Genomic DNA, 17,310 nt, shown 5'->3' on the forward strand with positions numbered 1-17,310 from the left:
AGAACTAGTGATTCTTACTGAAATCCTAAAATTAACTACAACATATTAATTCTGTCGTAGCTTTAGCGCTGTAGCAGAAAACCTAACAAGCCTTACCCCGGAAATAATACCACTCTCAAACTCATGTATTGCGGTTCATAACAGACAAAACAACTGATCGAGGATCAGAAGCAGCGTTTTTTCGACTGATATTCTCACAACAACAACAGCTAAATGTCGAAACCGTATACAGATCAGAAAATAGGTGCTGAACTAAGCTTGTTTTGTGAACGCGCAAAGTGAGAATAATGAACCTTTCTGCGGAAGCGGAACCTTTCTGCGTGGTCCCGATTTCCTTCAGGAACAAATATAACGTTACAACCAACGTTGAGCGCTGTTATGATATAGTTTATTGTTCGGTCACTGTAGTGGTTCGTCTACGTGTGTCGTGGTGTTGTGTTTCAGGGTTTAATACAAATACAAATCTGGGTGAGAATATTTAAAAACTGCTGTTATCATGGGGGTGCAGGGACTGTGGAGGCTTCTGGAGAGCACAGGGAAACCCGTCAACCCCGAGACCCTGGAAGGAAAGACTCTCGCTGTCGGTATCCTAACTCGGTTCTGGTCCACAACATAGAAGAAACACCCAAATCCACCATGAATGAGAAATAATCTGGCAATGATTTGGAGTCACAGGCTCAAATTACATGGAAGCAAATGAAAATATGTCATATATTATCGTCGAAATCACATATTAGCATTGATATGATAATAGGTTTGTTATATGAGGCTTGTCAAGTATCTTTCACTAATACGGGCAGGTCAGTATGAAGACATTACCCCATAAACAATGTAGTGTTTTGGCATTTAAAAAAAAAGCCCCTTAGCACTACTTTGACTGTGAGTCTTTGTTTCTCTGTCATATGCATTAATGTAACTGTTTGCTACAAAGGCAGCTAAAATAAGTCAAGCATTAATCTTAACCAAACACCTCTAGACATCAGTATATGGCTGAACCAGGCTGTGAAGGGGGTGAGGGACCGTGAAGGCAACAGTGTCCAAAACGCCCACCTCCTCACTCTCTTTAACCGCATCTGTAAGCTGCTGTTCTTCCGCATCAGGCCAGTGTTTGTGTTTGATGGAGATGCACCACTGCTGAAGAAGCAGACGCTGGTATGTTCAATGTCCATTCTTCCAGACTAGGTTAACAGAATTTGGATATTCCTATAAAATGGATGTAATAACAGTTAACATGGTTTTGCAGGCTCTCAGGAGGCAGAGGAAAGAGGAGTTAAGCCGGGAGTCCAAACAGACCAATGAGAAACTCCTCAGGACATTCCTGAAGCGGCAAGCTATCAAAGCTGCACTCGGAGATAACAGGTAAAAGGCAGGAAACGTGTACAAGTGTGCTTATCTTTGTGGTCCTGTCTCTGAAAATACATGACATCTCAACAGTAGCTGTGGGACATGTCTGCTGATGCCTTTTTATTCATTTATTCTCCCTCTCTCCTCCCTGTCTTCGGTCTAACTATGATCAAAAAACATAAGTGTATACTCTCTTAGTAAAGGCTTATCAGTTGTATCTGAAGTTTCTATTGTTTTTTTTCCTGCCATAGTAAGGATCCACTACCCAGCCTCTCCAGTGTGAGGAGAAATGAGGTGGATGACATGTATGTTCTACCAGCCCTGCCAGCTGCAGAGGAGAAGAATGAAACCAGGTAAAAAATCTAGAAAAGAAAACTATTCACCAGTTTGTGTGGGGAAAGTAGTGAGTAATTCAGTCAAAATGTGGTTCAGTTTCCTGCCCAACAGCACTTTGATGTAAGCAAAAGGAGTTTGGGATCAAACCATCAACCTGCACGGTGAATGATCTGCTGAAATAAATAAATACTCATTTCCAAAATACTCATCGTTTGTCATTTTCTTGTCCTTGCAGTTCAGAGGAAGAGGAAGAGGGAGATTGGGATGAGATGGTTGATACTTATCACTCACATCAGGTAAAACTGTCATATGCACACAAGCATTAAATGTTTGAACTGGAAGAAATTTTAATCTAATGTTAATATAAAGCAATTACACACAGTACAAAACAGTTTGGTCATCAAATTGCAAATTTCCTTGCAAATCATTGTGTATCTTGTTGTAGCATTTAGAGTCCAAAAGTTATGGTAACGTTATCTTCTTATGTTACTTTATTTCCGTAAATGCACTGTTTGCTCATTAATGCACATCACTCACTGTTTCTCAGGGAGAAGTGTATGAAGACCCAAATTCAGTGGACATTAACTCAGAGGATTTTGCCAGCCTGCCTCCTGAAATGAAACACGAGATACTCAAAGACATGAAAGAGTTCTCTAAAAGGCGCCGGACCATGTACCACAAACCTCCAGAGGTATCATTCAGTCTCATTTACACTCACACATACGCACTCACCGGTTATTGTCAAACACAGATTTCTCTTTATTTCCTCTAAGCATTCAGGAGACTTTTCCCAGTACCAGTTGGCCGGATTGCTGCAAAGGAACCAGCTGAACCAGCGCCTGGAGGGTGTGGAGAAAGAGATGAGCCAGCGGAGCGCCGGCAGTGCTCCACAGCTCTACGAACAGGACGGGGACCAGCAGAGTCACAGTGTAGAGTCCCACCGACTGGTTTCAGAAGACAATTCCCACTATATCCTTATTAAAGGTGAGGCATCAATGGCTATCTGTTTACTCTGACTAAGGACCAAACGAGTTCTGTATATTAAAATAAATGTATCAATTAACAAAGAAGGGCTTTCCGCTCACAGGTTACTAATTTCATTCATATTTATATACATTTGTATGCATTTTAAAACATTACTCTATTTCCTGCATAGGTTCAAAAAAGAGATCGACAGCCTCTGAGAGTCAGCCTGCAGCTGAACCCTGGTCTGGGAGCTCCCTGTCAGGCTACAAAAAAAGAGCCGCAGACAGACCTGAGCCCCTGTGGCGTCCTGTTTGTGAAGAACAGGAGGAGAAAGTGTGGGGTACCTCCTCAGAAGACTCCAAACCATCCGTATCAAAACAGTCTCCGGGGGAAACCTCACCTCGTACGCTCAAGGCAATCCAGGCTGTAATAAATGACAGCTCAGATGAAGAAGCAGTGAACCAGGATAAGAGGGATGGCAGCGTGTCCCCACGTACCCAGCTGGCAATCCAACAAGCTCTAGCAGAGGACGAAGATGGTGCCGAAACTCTGATCAGCAGCTCGCCCACCAAACTGTGTGCAAATACTCATCATCTTGTGCCACAGGTGGTCATAAGCAGTTCAGACGAGGAGACGGAACCTGATGATCTGAAGTCTTCATCTAATGAAAAATCTGATTTTAAGGGGAACCTAACAAACCAAATTGTAAACAGGAAAGATTTATTTGTTAATAGTTCTGAGGATGAGATGGAGGAAGTGATTGGTCAGAGAAATAAAGCACTTCGCTTTGCAGCGCTTCAGCAATCTCACGAGAAAGAACAGACGACAGAAGATGAGACAAAGAAAGGACAGCTGACAGAGGACATAACAGCAGGTAGTGGAGGACACACAGAGACAGAACAACTGAAGAACAGAGAACCAGAGCACAGGCTGATCAGAGAGAATGGCGATCTGGTTCAATCACAGAGTGCTGCTGCTTCCTGTCCAAACACATTATGCATCAGTGTCTCTGCAGAGAGAAAGACAGAAAGTCCTCATTCAGGACCAGAACAGAGAAGTAACGAGTCCCCAAACGTTCTAGAGCAAAGAAATGGAGATGATGTGAAGTCAGAGAGAAGTGAGGAGAGCGAGTCTGAAGGTACAGTAACAGTTCCGTTTAAGAATACACTTGTGAAAGTTTTGTTAAACCAGTGGCTGTTTAAAAAAGTGGTTGTGTGTGTTTTGTCAGAGGGCTTCATCGAGGTGTCAGAAGACGAATTTAAAGAGGACGAGGAAGATGCTTCACTTGTAGTTATGGAAGAGGCTTCTCCAACTGAAGTCCACAAAGATGCCACCAAGAAGGAAGAAGAACCAGGTGAGAGTGTGACTCCAACTGCTGCTTTGAGATTAGAGGAAGACGAGGACAAAATAAGACAGAACGAAGAGACAGAGCTGGAGGAGGAAACTGAATCCAGCTCAGCTCCAGCGATCAATGAATGGGAACACCTGGATATGGTTAGTATTTTTGTTGGCATGGTAGAAATGCAGACTTTGCGAACAGTAGCATGTGTGAGCCAGGGCTGATACAGTGACTGTGTATGTGTGTGTGTGTGTGTGTTCTGCTGCAGGAAGAGCTGGAGGCTCTCGAGAGCTCGCTGCGGGTGGAGCAAAGCAACCTGAGGGAGCAGAAACAGCAGCAGGAGAGAATGGCAAACACAGTCACTGGACAGATGTACCTGGAGAGCCAGGTGTGAACGCACTAAACGCTACAACACATACAATACAGATTCATATGCATTACACTCACTGGACTAAGATATGACAACCCAGAACAGGTGTAAGACCGACTGGGGGGGGATACATTTCTTTGGAGCGCATCTGCCAAGCATTGCCAGAGTCATAGAATGCAGTCACCATTACTTCAATCTGTGCACGTCAATGTGTCTGTCAACTCCTTCACACTCTTTAATATCACAAGCTGTCGCACTTTCTCTTCTCTCTTCTCTGCATTAAATCACCACCAGTGCTCCATAGTGCAGCTCTGCTAATCCCCAGTCGGTTACAAGGGACTTGAAAATGAGCTGCTAACAGCAACGCAATTTCTCAGTTGACTGCAGAAACGTGGACGTAATTCACTTGCAAAACACGATGAGTTTTAAATAATAACAGCACAGGCATGATGAGTGCAGATAGAACCACAATCCGCTAGATGCTTGTGTCGGGAGTTGCCACTTTGGATATAGTGCGGTTTAGTGACGGTTTCTTGTTTGGAAACAGGAGCTTCTGCGGCTGTTTGGCGTGCCGTACCTCGTGGCTCCGATGGAGGCAGAGGCTCAGTGCGCAGCACTCGACCGAGCCGACCAGACAAACGGGACCATCACGGACGACTCAGACGTGTGGCTGTTTGGAGGGCGCCACGTTTACAAAAACTTCTTCAGCCAGAACAAATATGTTGAACACTACCAGTACAGTGACCTGCAGAACCAACTGGGTCGGTGGGCGCCATCGTCTGTGTTGTGTGTTTTTCACTTCACTGCTTCAGATCCGTGGCATGACAAGCTGCCTTTTCCAAGTGTTAAATAGTCTTTCCATTGATGTCAAATACATTTAGAAATGTTTGCATTTGTGTTTTTTGTGTTAAAATTTATCCAGTTTTATAGATTTTACTTTGTTTTTAGACATTCCAGTCTGTTTGTGATCAAGTCTATGAAACTAATACCTGCTCATTATCCCTATAAAGACAGAAAAACATTACATTACTATAAACACTAAACTGAAACAGGATGTTAATTCATGGACCTATTAAAATGTCCTCTCTAAAACGTGCAGACTGATATACTGCATGATTTCTTAGTTTGTCATTGATGTGGTTAAAGTTCAGGTTTTGAAGGTGTTGAAGCAGTGCATCACACTCAGAATCTGATAACCCAACACTGCACATATCAAGGACACATATTTGTGTTGGTGCTGACAGACGGGCTCTCTCCATCTCTCTCCCTCAGGCCTGGACAGGACTAAACTGATAAATCTGGCTTACCTGCTTGGAAGTGACTACACAGAGGGCGTGCCAGAGGTCGGATATGTGACTGGCATGGAGATACTGAACGAGTTTCCAGGGCCAGGGCTGGAGCCGCTAATAGAATTCAGGTGTGTGTGTGTGTGTGTGTGTGTGTGTGTGTGTGTGTGTGTGTGTGTTAGTATTTCAAGGTTTGGCTTCATTTGTTCAACAGATTGCAAAAGGGTCGGTAATGACTGCATATTTTAATAAGATAAGTGTGCAGCCACAGACACTTTCTGATTAGCTTGCAGTTTTCAGTTGTTCAGCACTTTTCTCCCCTTTTCTACTTTTTTAATTATGTATTAGTAATGTATTAGTAAACAATGAAAAAGAATTGATTTAGACTTATCTCTACCTCTGGTTTAATTAAATAGAGGAAATTGCAGTTCAGTAAAGAATTTAATCATATTACAATAACCTGTCGAAACCAAATATTGCACATTTTTATGCTTCTAAAGGCTTATTTGTTGGCTAATCATTTCGTCCCTCTAGTAAATGGTGGGCAGACACTCAGGAGAAAAAGCGTCTAGTGGCTGATCCTCGGGACACAAAAGTTAAGAAGAAATTGAGGAACTTAAAACTCCAGCCTGGTTTCCCCAACCCTGCTGTTGCTCAGGCTTACCTGCATCCTGCCGTGGAGCAGTCGGACTGCTCCTTCAGCTGGGGACGCCCTCAGCTTGACATGATCAAAGAATATCCTTTTGATCTGAGTGTGTGTATGTGTGTGTTTATTTCCTTGTGTGGACAAATTGGACAAACGCACTGTTCTTAACTGGCCTTTTACCTTCTGTCTGAGCCGTTTTGGCTGGAGCAGTCGCAAGACTGAGGAGACTCTTCAGCCTGTGATAAAGCAGCTCAACACCCAGCAGGTAACTAGTTCTTACTAAGTGATTACCATCCAGGGAGAATTATTAATATATCTATCTATATATATATATATATATATATATACACACAATACTGTACAAAGGTTTTGGCAACTAAGATTTAGTGGAGATACTGAATCAATGAATGAAAGGAATAAAATCATTTGTATTTAATTCTAAACATCTCTCACTGTTTTGTTTCAGACTCAGCTGAGGATCGACTCATTCTTTCGCATGGAGCAACAGGAAAAGCAGACAATCCGCAGCCAGCGACTCCGCAGAGCAGTCACCTGCTTGAAGAGAAAGGAGAGAGAGGGGAGGAGACGAGGAAGAGGAAGGAAGATAGCGAGGAAGAAATGTGTTCCCCATCCAAATCTAAGAGAGGGAAGGCAGCAAGCAAGAGTCCAAAGAAAGATGGAGGAGATAAAGAAGACAAGAATTCTGTGGCAGGAGGAGGATTTCTGGGGTCAGAAGTAACTGTTGAATCTCCTCTTAAATCTCTTAAGGATGTGAGCAGCACCAGCCACGAGTCGCTCTCAGCAAAGGCTGCCCCCTTGTCTACTAAGACTGAACCTCCGGCTGTTAAGAGCAGCAGCAGCTCTGGTGAGGACAGTGATGGTGGCGTTGAAGTTGCCATGGTTACAGCCCGATCTGTGTTCGAAAGCAGCCGACGAGGCCGTGGAGCAAAAAGCACAAGAGGAGGAGTAAGAGGTGGACAAAGGGGAAGGAGGAAGAAGCTGTGAAGATAAATGAACTTTACATTACTGATCGTAGCAATTGTAATATTTAACACTCCTAAATAATGTTTGTGATATTATATTTGATATTTATATGGGGAAATGTGAACGTGTACATGCACCATGAATCCATGAATTGACCCTTTTCTGTATTATAGATTATGTGTCTTGTAAAGTTTTTGATGGAGTTGAAGATATTTTTTACCTGTTTAGAAGTAAAAATCTAATAGAAACAAAAGTATTTTGAATTAAAGGCTTAAAGTGAATTCAAGGTGAAGTATTTCCACATTAAACTTGTCGTTTATCATGCCGATGTCTTCAGCACAATTCAGCCTTTAACATTTCAATCCACACACACATATCTATGTCTATATATATATATTTATGTGTGTGTGTGCGTGTTTGCATATTTGTATAGATACACATACCAGAGCACATACAATATGGAAAAGTATATTACATTTGGCGTTTGCTCCTATCAGTCTAAATTTAAAAGATATTACCCCTCCTCTTCCTGCTCCAGATCCAGGTCAGCTGCTACTGTCAGTCAGTTTGACTGCATTGGAGTGGTTTAAGCATGTCCACAGAGAGCTAGAAATGTTGGACAAGTAGTCGGGTAAACACTGTATTTGTGTGTAACTTAAAACCACAGAAGGGGACAGGACCACAAACCCAGAGCAGCAGTTGGCTGCTACAGTTTTTCTGTTTCGGGCATTCTTGCCCACTTTCAAACATGGAGACTCCACCGTCCAAGGCCATGGAGGATTCAAAGACCAAAAAAGAAGGTGAGAATTTTTGCAAAGATGTACAACAGGAAACAAAAAATGTTTCTTTCACTGTTTTAGTGCTATTAGTTTGCGATAGTGTGGCAGTTTTCAGCAAAACTTTCATTTGAATCCATCTTTAAAATTAAATCCCCCAAATAGTGGAGGATCTAATATCAGAGCTAGCTGCAAGTTACGAGGAGAAATACGAGATATTTATACACACAAGTTAAACACTCCCCTAACCTCATTTAACCTTTGCGTTTTCACTCTGTGGGCTCCCCTGACCTTTTCTCTAAACCAGTGTTGCATAACTGAAATTGTGTGTCAAATGTTTGGATAGCTCCAAAACACTGACATGGTGTCACAAACAGAAATCACAACAGGATCATAGGCGCATTATGAGCCTAAATGTGATTCATTTATAGAGCAGGCAATAAAATGTAGTCTGCAATGTGATATGGAAGAAAGACATGATTACTCATCTGCTGCAGTATTTCAGTGCCACTTTAAAGGAATGCGCACTGGTGGACAAATACTAGCAGAAACCACCAGGTTTTGCATTTTTCCCACCCTATCTTTGGTTTTAAATATATTTAAACATGCTCTTTTTATAACCCCACACATCCTCTCCTGTGGATGCAGAGTTAGCCGAAGCCATCATGGCTCACCGTTTTCATCCCTCTGTCATTGGCCCTGAGACCTGGGAGGGATACATGTTTTCTGATCTGGAGATCCGGATCAAAGAGTCCACTGACCTCTATGGAGCCGTACTCTGGCCCTCGGTAGGTACAAAATCATATGCATCAGTAAATTATTCGTATTAGTGAGGAGTGCTGCGAAGCAACTCCTAATCTCATCTCCTTCAACAGGCTATGGTGTTGTGCCATTTTCTTGAGACCAACCAAGATAAATTCAACCTGACAGACAAAAATGTGATTGAACTGGGAGCAGGAACTGGGCTTATCACCATTGTAGCCAGCCTGTTGGGTATGGAAGCAAAATCCAGTCATTAGTTTTGGTACATGTTTTGATCTCCTTCCCTTTAACACTCACAAAGGCCGTCTCTGTCCAGGTGCTAAAGTGACCTCCACTGACCTACCGGAAGTTTTAGGGAACCTCCAGTACAATGTCATACGCAACACCAAGGATCGTTGCAAGTACGTCCCTCTGGTAGGTCTCATACTGTATAAAATATATACTGTGTACATATACAGATATATACACTGTTTAAATAATTCCTAAATCCTCTGCCGTTTCAGGTCACTGAGCTCATCTGGGGTCAAGAGGTTGAGCAGCGTTTTCCCACGTGCTACACATTGTTTCGACTACATCCTGGCAGCTGATGTGGTGTATGCCCACCCTTACTTGGATGAGCTGATGGACACGTTTGACCATCTGTGCCAAGAAAACACACAGATCCTTTGGGCTATGCGTTTCCGTCTGGACCCAGAGAACAGTTTTGTGGATCGCTTTCGGCAGCGTTTCCACCTGGAGGAGCTTTATGACCTCCCCAGTCTGAGTATCAAACTGTACCGAGCCTGGAGGAGGAAGACACAAGGACCAATGACCAAGGAGAGGCTGCTGCCTGAACTGTTCAACTGACATAGTGATCGTTATCGTGTACGTCTGTGACTGCTGAACTACGTTTACATTTACATTTAGTCATTTGGCTTTTATCCAAAGCGACTTACAAGTGAAGTACAAGGCAAGCAAAATATCTAAGCCAAGGACTATACCTTAAAAGTAAAGTGCCCTAGGAACTGTTTCCAGGTGTTAAGTGCAAGATTATTATAATTTTTTTTAGATTTCAAGAATGCAGGTCCAGAAAGTGTATCTCACGTACAAATGTCTTAATGTCTCTTCTACATTGTGATTACATTTCTAATGTTCATAGTTTGACAGTTCTTGACAGTATTGAAGCAGTGGCCCATGTTGTTCTGTCTACCGGAAATATTTCATTATGACGCAATGCCATTTCACAACATCACACATGACCACCAAATTGAACGTCATCAAGTGCTGGACAGTCTAATTTGTTGCATTTAAAACTAATAAATTGGTAACCCTGTATGTTTGGATGCACTGAAGGATCTTTTTAACTAACTATTTAGTAAGTGGCCACTCAACCCTGACCACTACAAACAATGACATCAATGCTGCAAGTGCTGTTTTGGGGGGGGGGGGGTCACACTAGTCAAGAATTCCCTTTAGTTTGTCATCCAGCAGCAGCACATTCCTGTACTTGATGCCAGTAAGTGTGTGTGTTTTTGTCGGCTTGATTTTTCCAAATAATCTCTAATGACTGCGTTTTTTAATGTGGAGGTTTGTTTCCGTGTGACCTCACATAGACAACGTGATCAGGTTTTCTCACCACTTGAAGTGACAGTTTCTAAAAAACTGGGGAAGCACAGGCTTCTTTCAGTATCTCACTAGCTGTTGAATGGATTTCCTACGGTTCTCTTAACTTAAGATAAATGCTCTTTGGACCTGCTGGCAGCAATAACAGACAGCTGATTAACTCATTTTGCCTCTGCTGTAGAGTTCAGCTAAGGATGGTGATAGTTTATGCACTATGTCCAGCCAGCAAAGACTGAGATGTCCCAAAATAGATTTGACAAATTAGGTAACAATACATGTGGCACCACCCTCAGTCCCAGCTTTTCCACATTTAGCAGTCATCCGATGATTTTATTTTCTTCTTTAAAATTAAATCTACTGAAATAAATAAAACTAAACAGTAAAACTCATCACTGAATTTTATTTCTACAAACCATAAAAAAAGATGTTTTTCAGACAACTAAGCTCTGCTTGATGACCCAAAAAATAATGAAGGTAAGAAGTCCTCCTTTTTCATATTATAATAAGGCAGAAAAGCAGAACTCATAATTGCATTTGCCACTGGAAAAATTTAATAATCGGACAACACATGAACTAAAAATCAGTTAATCCAAAATGTCTTCAGAACATACCAAAGCTTGTTAGCACAAGTAGACCTAAATAAGACTATCTTGGTAGGTAAGTAGGTAAACACAAAGATCCTATTAAGCAGTATATGCTGTTCAGTAATATGTATACCTACATGTCACACACAAATCTTACATGCTTTGGAAGCACACCTTAGACTGACCATGTGACCTATTAAACATGATATCTAAATTATGATTCCAATTTAAAGGGAATACATGCAAAATGATTTTTTTGAGAAATTCACTGTCAAAAATTATGCCAAGACTTCTGGCTGCTCTAGTTCACATAGGTTCTGTTGCAGGATTGGTGTAAATTATATAGTTTAAAGACATAACCTGTATTATAGCTGAGGACATCCAACACATACTATGAGAGGGAGAAGATAAAAGTTGGTGCAGGTTGCTTTCCTCATCAGTTTTTTAGGGGACATACAAGTGTCATCTGCATATAAAAGACAGTGAATGCTAATCATGTGATCCTTAGGAAATATATACTGTACCTGAAAAACAGTAGAGTGCTAGGTAAGGAAACCTGGGGAACACCAAGTCAGAGCGCTCACTGGCTTGGTGTCCCCTCAAAGCAAGCAGCTTGTCCTTCTAGCTAGTGTACCTGTCTTGCTGCCTGTCATCCCCGTAAAACTACAACCTTTGAAAGTCTGCTCCACATCAACAACACAGATAGGCCACAACCTCACCACTATGCACTGTTGTTCGGGATAGATTTCAAATCTTGAGATGTGAGTGAATTTAGTCTGGCAATGGCGATGCTTCATGATCAAGTGCTGTTAAAATGTAACCTAGTGAGAGGCTTACGTTACAGCAGCCCCCTTCTTTTCTCGGGGTGATACATGTGGGCTGCAAGTCTGATCCTGTTACCTTCCATCGCTGGTGAAGCAATTGAGGCCACTGCAAAAAAAGCCAGTAACGTGGGCTACATTTTTAAATAGACTCTTGATGAGAACCCTTCTCATCTTCATTTACCTTTATTGTCCGAAGTATTGCAGAAGAAGTGACATGAACAGTTGTTAAAATCAGTGTAAGATGATTTTAAGTTGAACACAAATCATGGATTGCCCTGATTTTACTTACCACTCATTAAATCTGATTATGTGCATTATGTTGAATCTGTGCTGATCACCTTGACTGACCTATATCCAAACCATAGTTATCACCTCATCAGCTAGAAATTGTTCAACTGAGATATTACAAAATCTAGCTACTCATATGATATCTATTCAAGTTACATCTAATATGAGAGTAAAACCCATGAAGGCTTACAAGCACAAGCAGAGAAGTCCACAAGCAAGAGTGCAAGCTAAGATTCATGCTTGTTGATATCATTCCTGTCATTCTCTCTCTATTTTAGCTTCCTCACTGACTCATCTTTGTTGTTGCTGTGTGTGTGTGTGTGTGTGCTTTAGTGGGTCAGTGTTGGTACCTACGTGTGTTCTTTGTTCGTTCCTGTATCTTGCTTGGGTTTATTTACCATGAGCACAGTTCTAAAAATACCCTCATGCCCTTGTGATGAGGATGGGTGTGTTCATCAGGATGCTGAGTCTCTATAACCTCGCAGCAAGAGGTCCCCAGATGCAATCACATTGCTCCTGAGAGCCTTCACTGGAAAATAAGCACAAGCAGGTAGGTCAAAGGTCAGATGCAGGATGCTTCAACAAGATGTTTTTATTTGCAGAAATTTGGGGAAACATATTTGTAGAAAGAACTGTTTTGTTGTTGTTGTTGTTGTTATTTTATTACTTTATTAAAATTCAGTTGCAGAGAGGCAACAAAGATCCAGAACTAAACCAAGTAATCTGCACTTTTCGTGACATTCAGTTACCAATGTGCTCAGAAAAAACAGTTTTAACATAGATTTTAATATTATGAAAAGCATTTCTCCTGTTCTCTGACTAAATTAATTTTAAAAAAAAATTTTAGTTTGTACGTTTGTTGTGTTCTTTTAATAGACGGATACATCATGGTCACATTAGAGGGGCGTGTTCTAGCCTTGTTGCTTATTTACAGTAGCTGGCAGGCTGTAAGTCCACAGTTACAGTTAAAAGAATACACAAAATTATCAAATGTAAGCATTAATATACAGCAAGCAAGCAAAAATGTAAATAAATTATAAGACATTTGTTTGTTTGCTTTTTAACTTGCTTAAAAAACAATGATTTCACAGTAATATCAAAAGCATGAATACAAACACATTATTACATTTGAAAAGTTTAATTGAAGCTCTAGCTCTAATTTGCGCAGATAAGTGATGCATTTTTTCTACTTGCACAACTTCTAATGTCCGTCTCTCCAGCTGTATGGATTTCATGGAAACTTTATCCACAAACTTTATGGAGGAAACTAATTTTATGAGGAGCAAACAGGAGGAAGACGAGGAGGAGGAGGAGGAGGAGGAGGAGGAGGAGGAGGAGGAGGAGGAGGAAGATGGATACACAAAAGATCAAGAACTACGAAATGGTAAACTCAACCACGGTGGATTGCATGTTTTATTTAGACCACATACCTGTGAGCGTCTAACGTTTATGTCTTTCAGATGATCAAAGTGGGGGATCAACTGTTCAGAACCAACAAAGACCATCCTGGGTTCCACATGTGTACTTCAGAACAGATAAAGAGGAATACTATTATGCTGGACATAGGATCATCATTGAAGGGGGTTTTGACTCTTTTGGAGGCATGATATGGCCAGCAGTGAGTATCACTGGTTATCAGGGTAACCATGGTTCTCTGAAAACTGAACATGCATTAAAAGAGAATTAAACTTTGTCACAATCTGGCACCTTTGTAATATTTTTCACAAAACAATCCATAACTACCACTTTTTGATGATATCACATGGTCTTAATAACACACATATTTACTAACTGTTATAATATCAGTTTAAAGGTCCTATGGATAAAAAAGTTCACGTCAACAGAGTGTGCGGCTGGATTGAAATAAAATGGTAGAAACTAAACATGTTCAAATACAAATAGGCCTAAAATATATAGATATAAAATATATAGATATTTTGGAAAGTTATGTCAACTCTACTACATATTAGTGTGCAGCACTTTAGCTCTTCCACGTTTCACTTTAAGAAGTGCAATGATTTTATCTGCTTTTCTGTTCTCTGAGCTTTTTGCCTCTTAAGTAAAAGAACAGCTATTACAAAACTTACTTTTCACCACAATGACTAAATGTCACACTGTTGGTTATTTATAGTGATTGTAACAATAATCTTAATTGCCCTCAGGCTTTGGCTCTCTGTCACTACCTTGACACTCATCATGAACAGTTGAATCTTGTGGACAAAGCTGTCCTGGAGATTGGAGCAGGAACTGGCCTCGTGTCGGTTGTAGCAGCGCTCCTAGGTGTGTAAACGGAGAATACCATGAACCTGACACAGACCTACATGAATGAATTATTGAACAGAGCTACTTGGCACAGGCTCAGTGGCCCAAGAGGTCAGGGATGTTCCTGTTCCATGTTCCACATGCATTTCAACCACAAAAAGAGACAAAGTTACCACAAAGGGGCCTAAAATAACCACAAAGACACTCAAACTGACCACAAAAAGTGACTACAAACACAAAAAGATTTTTCTCCCTATTCTCAGGTGCATGGGTGACATCCACAGACCTTCCAGATGTGCTGAACACTCTGAGAGTCAACCTGAGCAGGAACACCAGGGGCCACAGTAGACACACACCTCAGGCAGCTGCTCTGTCCTGGGGCTGCGGCCTGGAGACCACCTACCCGTCATCCGTCTACCGTTACGATTATGTGCTGGCAACCGACGTGGTCTATCATCACGACTTTTTGGACGAGCTCCTAGTCACCATGAAGCATTTCTGCCAACCAGGAACAACTTTGATCTGGGCCAACAAGGTCAGGTTCGAGTCTGATCTGACTTTCACTGAGAACTTTAAGAAAGCTTTTCACACAAGTTTGCTGTATGAAGATGGAGATGTGAAGATCTTCATGGGAACCTGCAGAGAAAAAGAGGGAGATAGTGACATGGGAATGGAAATCCAAGAGGAGGAGAAAGAGGAAGAGTGTAATGATGAGGAAGTGATGGAGGAGATAGTGGTCCTCACAGATGACAAGTGTAAAGAGGGTGAAAATGGTAAAGGAGATGGGAACAATCATCTGAGCACCACAACCAGTGATGAAGACCTTACAGGTGAGTCATCAGCCTGTTTGGTGATATTAACTTGCTTCTATACCCATGAAGATCTGAAAAGAGGTTTGAACTCACTCATCCTTGGAATGTCTGGTTTGTATTTCGAGTGGAAACTTACCTTTGTTTACTGTTTGATTTTTCACTCCACAGGTAACTTGAAACAAACAGTGGTACCAACCTGGTTCCCCTCTGTCATCAGTAGCTTTGGTAAAGAGATCTACCACTACGCAGGACAGGACATCGTCATTTATGAATCCATAGACTCCTTTGGTGCAGTCATGTGGCCGGCAGTGAGTGTTTTAAAACCTCAGCAAGGACATTTTCTGTCACGTAAGTTGCGTTATTGATTTCTGCTGGTCTTCTTTGGCATGCAGGCTTTGGCCCTGTGCTCTTTCCTGGAAAACCACAGAGAGAAGGTGAATCTACAGGGGAAGAAGGTGCTGGAGCTGGGAGCAGGAACAGGACTGGTAACCATTGTGGCCAGTCTGCTGGGTGAGTACGATTGTTAAATTGATAAATGCACAAATACAGGAAATTGTCTGTTTAAAGTGGAATGCATTCTTCATATCATGACTAGTTTCCATTGAGTGTTACCACACAGGAGGGATGGCTCAAAAACTGAATATTAAATGATTTATGGTCTCTGACATGTCGTGTTTCTGTCTCAGGAGCTTCGGTCACAGCCACTGACTTACCAGAGGTGCTGAGTAACCTCCGGGCCAATGTGATGAGGAACACCAGGGGGCGTTGCAGGCAGATGCCCCAGGTGGCAGCTCTGTCGTGGAGCTACAACTTGGAGAGCACCCATCCCTCATCCGCCCACCAGTACGACTACGTGCTGGCAGCTGACGTGGTCTATCATCACGACTTCTTAGACGAGCTCCTGGCCACCATGAAGCATTTCTGCAAACCAGGAACGGCTGTGATCTGGGCTAACAAGGTCAGGCTCGAGTCTGACCTGACTTTCACTGAGAACTTTAAAAAGGCCTTTCACACAAGTTTACTGTATGAAGACGAGGACATGAAGATCTTTCAGGGAACATGCAGAGTGAGAGACAGGAAAGAAAAGTAGAGAGGTGTCATTCATCTTTTGTTTGCCTCTAATCACAGTTTGATCGGTTTGATCACAGTGTGCCCATTGTTTCCTCCATTAGAAAAGTATAAGGTTCAGAAATACTATAATATAATAGCATACCTGTTAAGTTCGTGGAAATACAGTTTCAATTTCCTGATGTTTTAAGGAAAGTAACGTAACTATTTTAGCCTTCATATTTTTGCTCTGAACTTTACCACAATGGATTAGAAATAAAATAATCAAGATGTGCTTAAAAGGTCGACTGTCAGCTTTAATTTAAGGGTTTTTAATAATTTCTTCTGGTGTTTTGGAGACGTTTACATTTTTTAAAGAAGCTCATTTTAGTTTAGTCTAACATCATTTTTTTTTTATTTTATTTTATATAGTGTTATTTTTAATTGATATTTTAAAACAGGTTTATAGGTGACATGGCAGTGGACATATGTCCACCAAGAGGACCTATCTGGACTTTATCTACAAACGTTTGGTGAACAGGGACACGCTAAGTCAACTCATCTTTATCTCGTCTATTATTGTTTGGTAGTGGTTTGCTATTTCTTTTTAGCTTTAGCCAGTTTTGAAACAAGGCATATTACTTCAGCCCTGTTAGTGAATTCAGTTTTAAATTTCAGTCTCAGTTTAATAATCTTGCGTCATTGTTTTTAGTCTGTCATCTCGGACACCAGTAGCGAATGCCTAGACAGGAAACGAATATGCAACAGTTTCTGATTTCATGCTGTGATCGTTTTATATTCCAAGCACAAAAGATATTTGTGGATTAATTGTTCTCAAATGATCATGAGTAACTGAATGCTTTTCTTTCTTATATAAGAGTGAAATGAGACCTGTGGTGAATCAACGGATATGACAGTCACAGTTGTTCTATCCTTATCTCAGTGCCTCTGCTTCACTTATGAATTGCGCATTTCTTTTATTAGCATGTTAAGTGTAATTAGTTTTTTACATTTTGTCAGAAGAAGTGTAATAAAATGTGAAGAAGAAAAAAAAAAAGACTTAACCTGCTTCTGTAATTTAC

At 41.3% G+C, this 17,310-nt stretch overlaps 3 protein-coding genes across 3 annotated transcripts; all 3 read left to right on the forward strand.

Moving 5' to 3' along the window:
• Positions 1-202: 202 nt before the first annotated feature.
• ercc5 (excision repair cross-complementation group 5) lies at positions 203-7,553 on the forward strand. Its single transcript, XM_026379088.1, is given in 16 exon segments — positions 203-584; positions 977-1,152; positions 1,244-1,359; positions 1,596-1,697; positions 1,916-1,976; positions 2,228-2,371; positions 2,454-2,664; positions 2,837-3,784; positions 3,875-4,140; positions 4,254-4,373; positions 4,903-5,116; positions 5,628-5,772; positions 6,176-6,376; positions 6,468-6,552; positions 6,754-6,867; positions 6,870-7,553. Coding segments are annotated over 16 exon segments (3,414 nt in total). The 5' UTR covers positions 203-496; the 3' UTR covers positions 7,293-7,553.
• A 350-nt stretch (positions 7,554-7,903) lies between these two features.
• mettl21e (methyltransferase like 21e) lies at positions 7,904-10,115 on the forward strand. Its single transcript, XM_026378729.2, is given in 6 exon segments — positions 7,904-8,071; positions 8,696-8,835; positions 8,923-9,040; positions 9,126-9,223; positions 9,313-9,351; positions 9,353-10,115. Coding segments are annotated over 6 exon segments (750 nt in total). The 5' UTR covers positions 7,904-8,019; the 3' UTR covers positions 9,656-10,115.
• Positions 10,116-13,439: 3,324 nt separating this feature from the next.
• LOC113174604 lies at positions 13,440-16,549 on the forward strand (the record flags this gene model as incomplete). The annotated part of the gene is made up of 7 exons (XM_026378675.1): positions 13,440-13,491; positions 13,568-13,725; positions 14,270-14,387; positions 14,633-15,199; positions 15,350-15,489; positions 15,574-15,691; positions 15,868-16,549. Coding segments are annotated over 7 exons (1,557 nt in total), but the record flags the coding sequence as incomplete, so codon positions are not given.
• Between the last annotated feature and the right edge of the window lie 761 nt (positions 16,550-17,310).

Source organism: Anabas testudineus, chromosome 3 (genome assembly GCF_900324465.2).
Source record: "Anabas testudineus chromosome 3, fAnaTes1.2, whole genome shotgun sequence".
NCBI classification, from domain to species: Eukaryota; Metazoa; Chordata; class Actinopteri; order Anabantiformes; family Anabantidae; genus Anabas; species Anabas testudineus.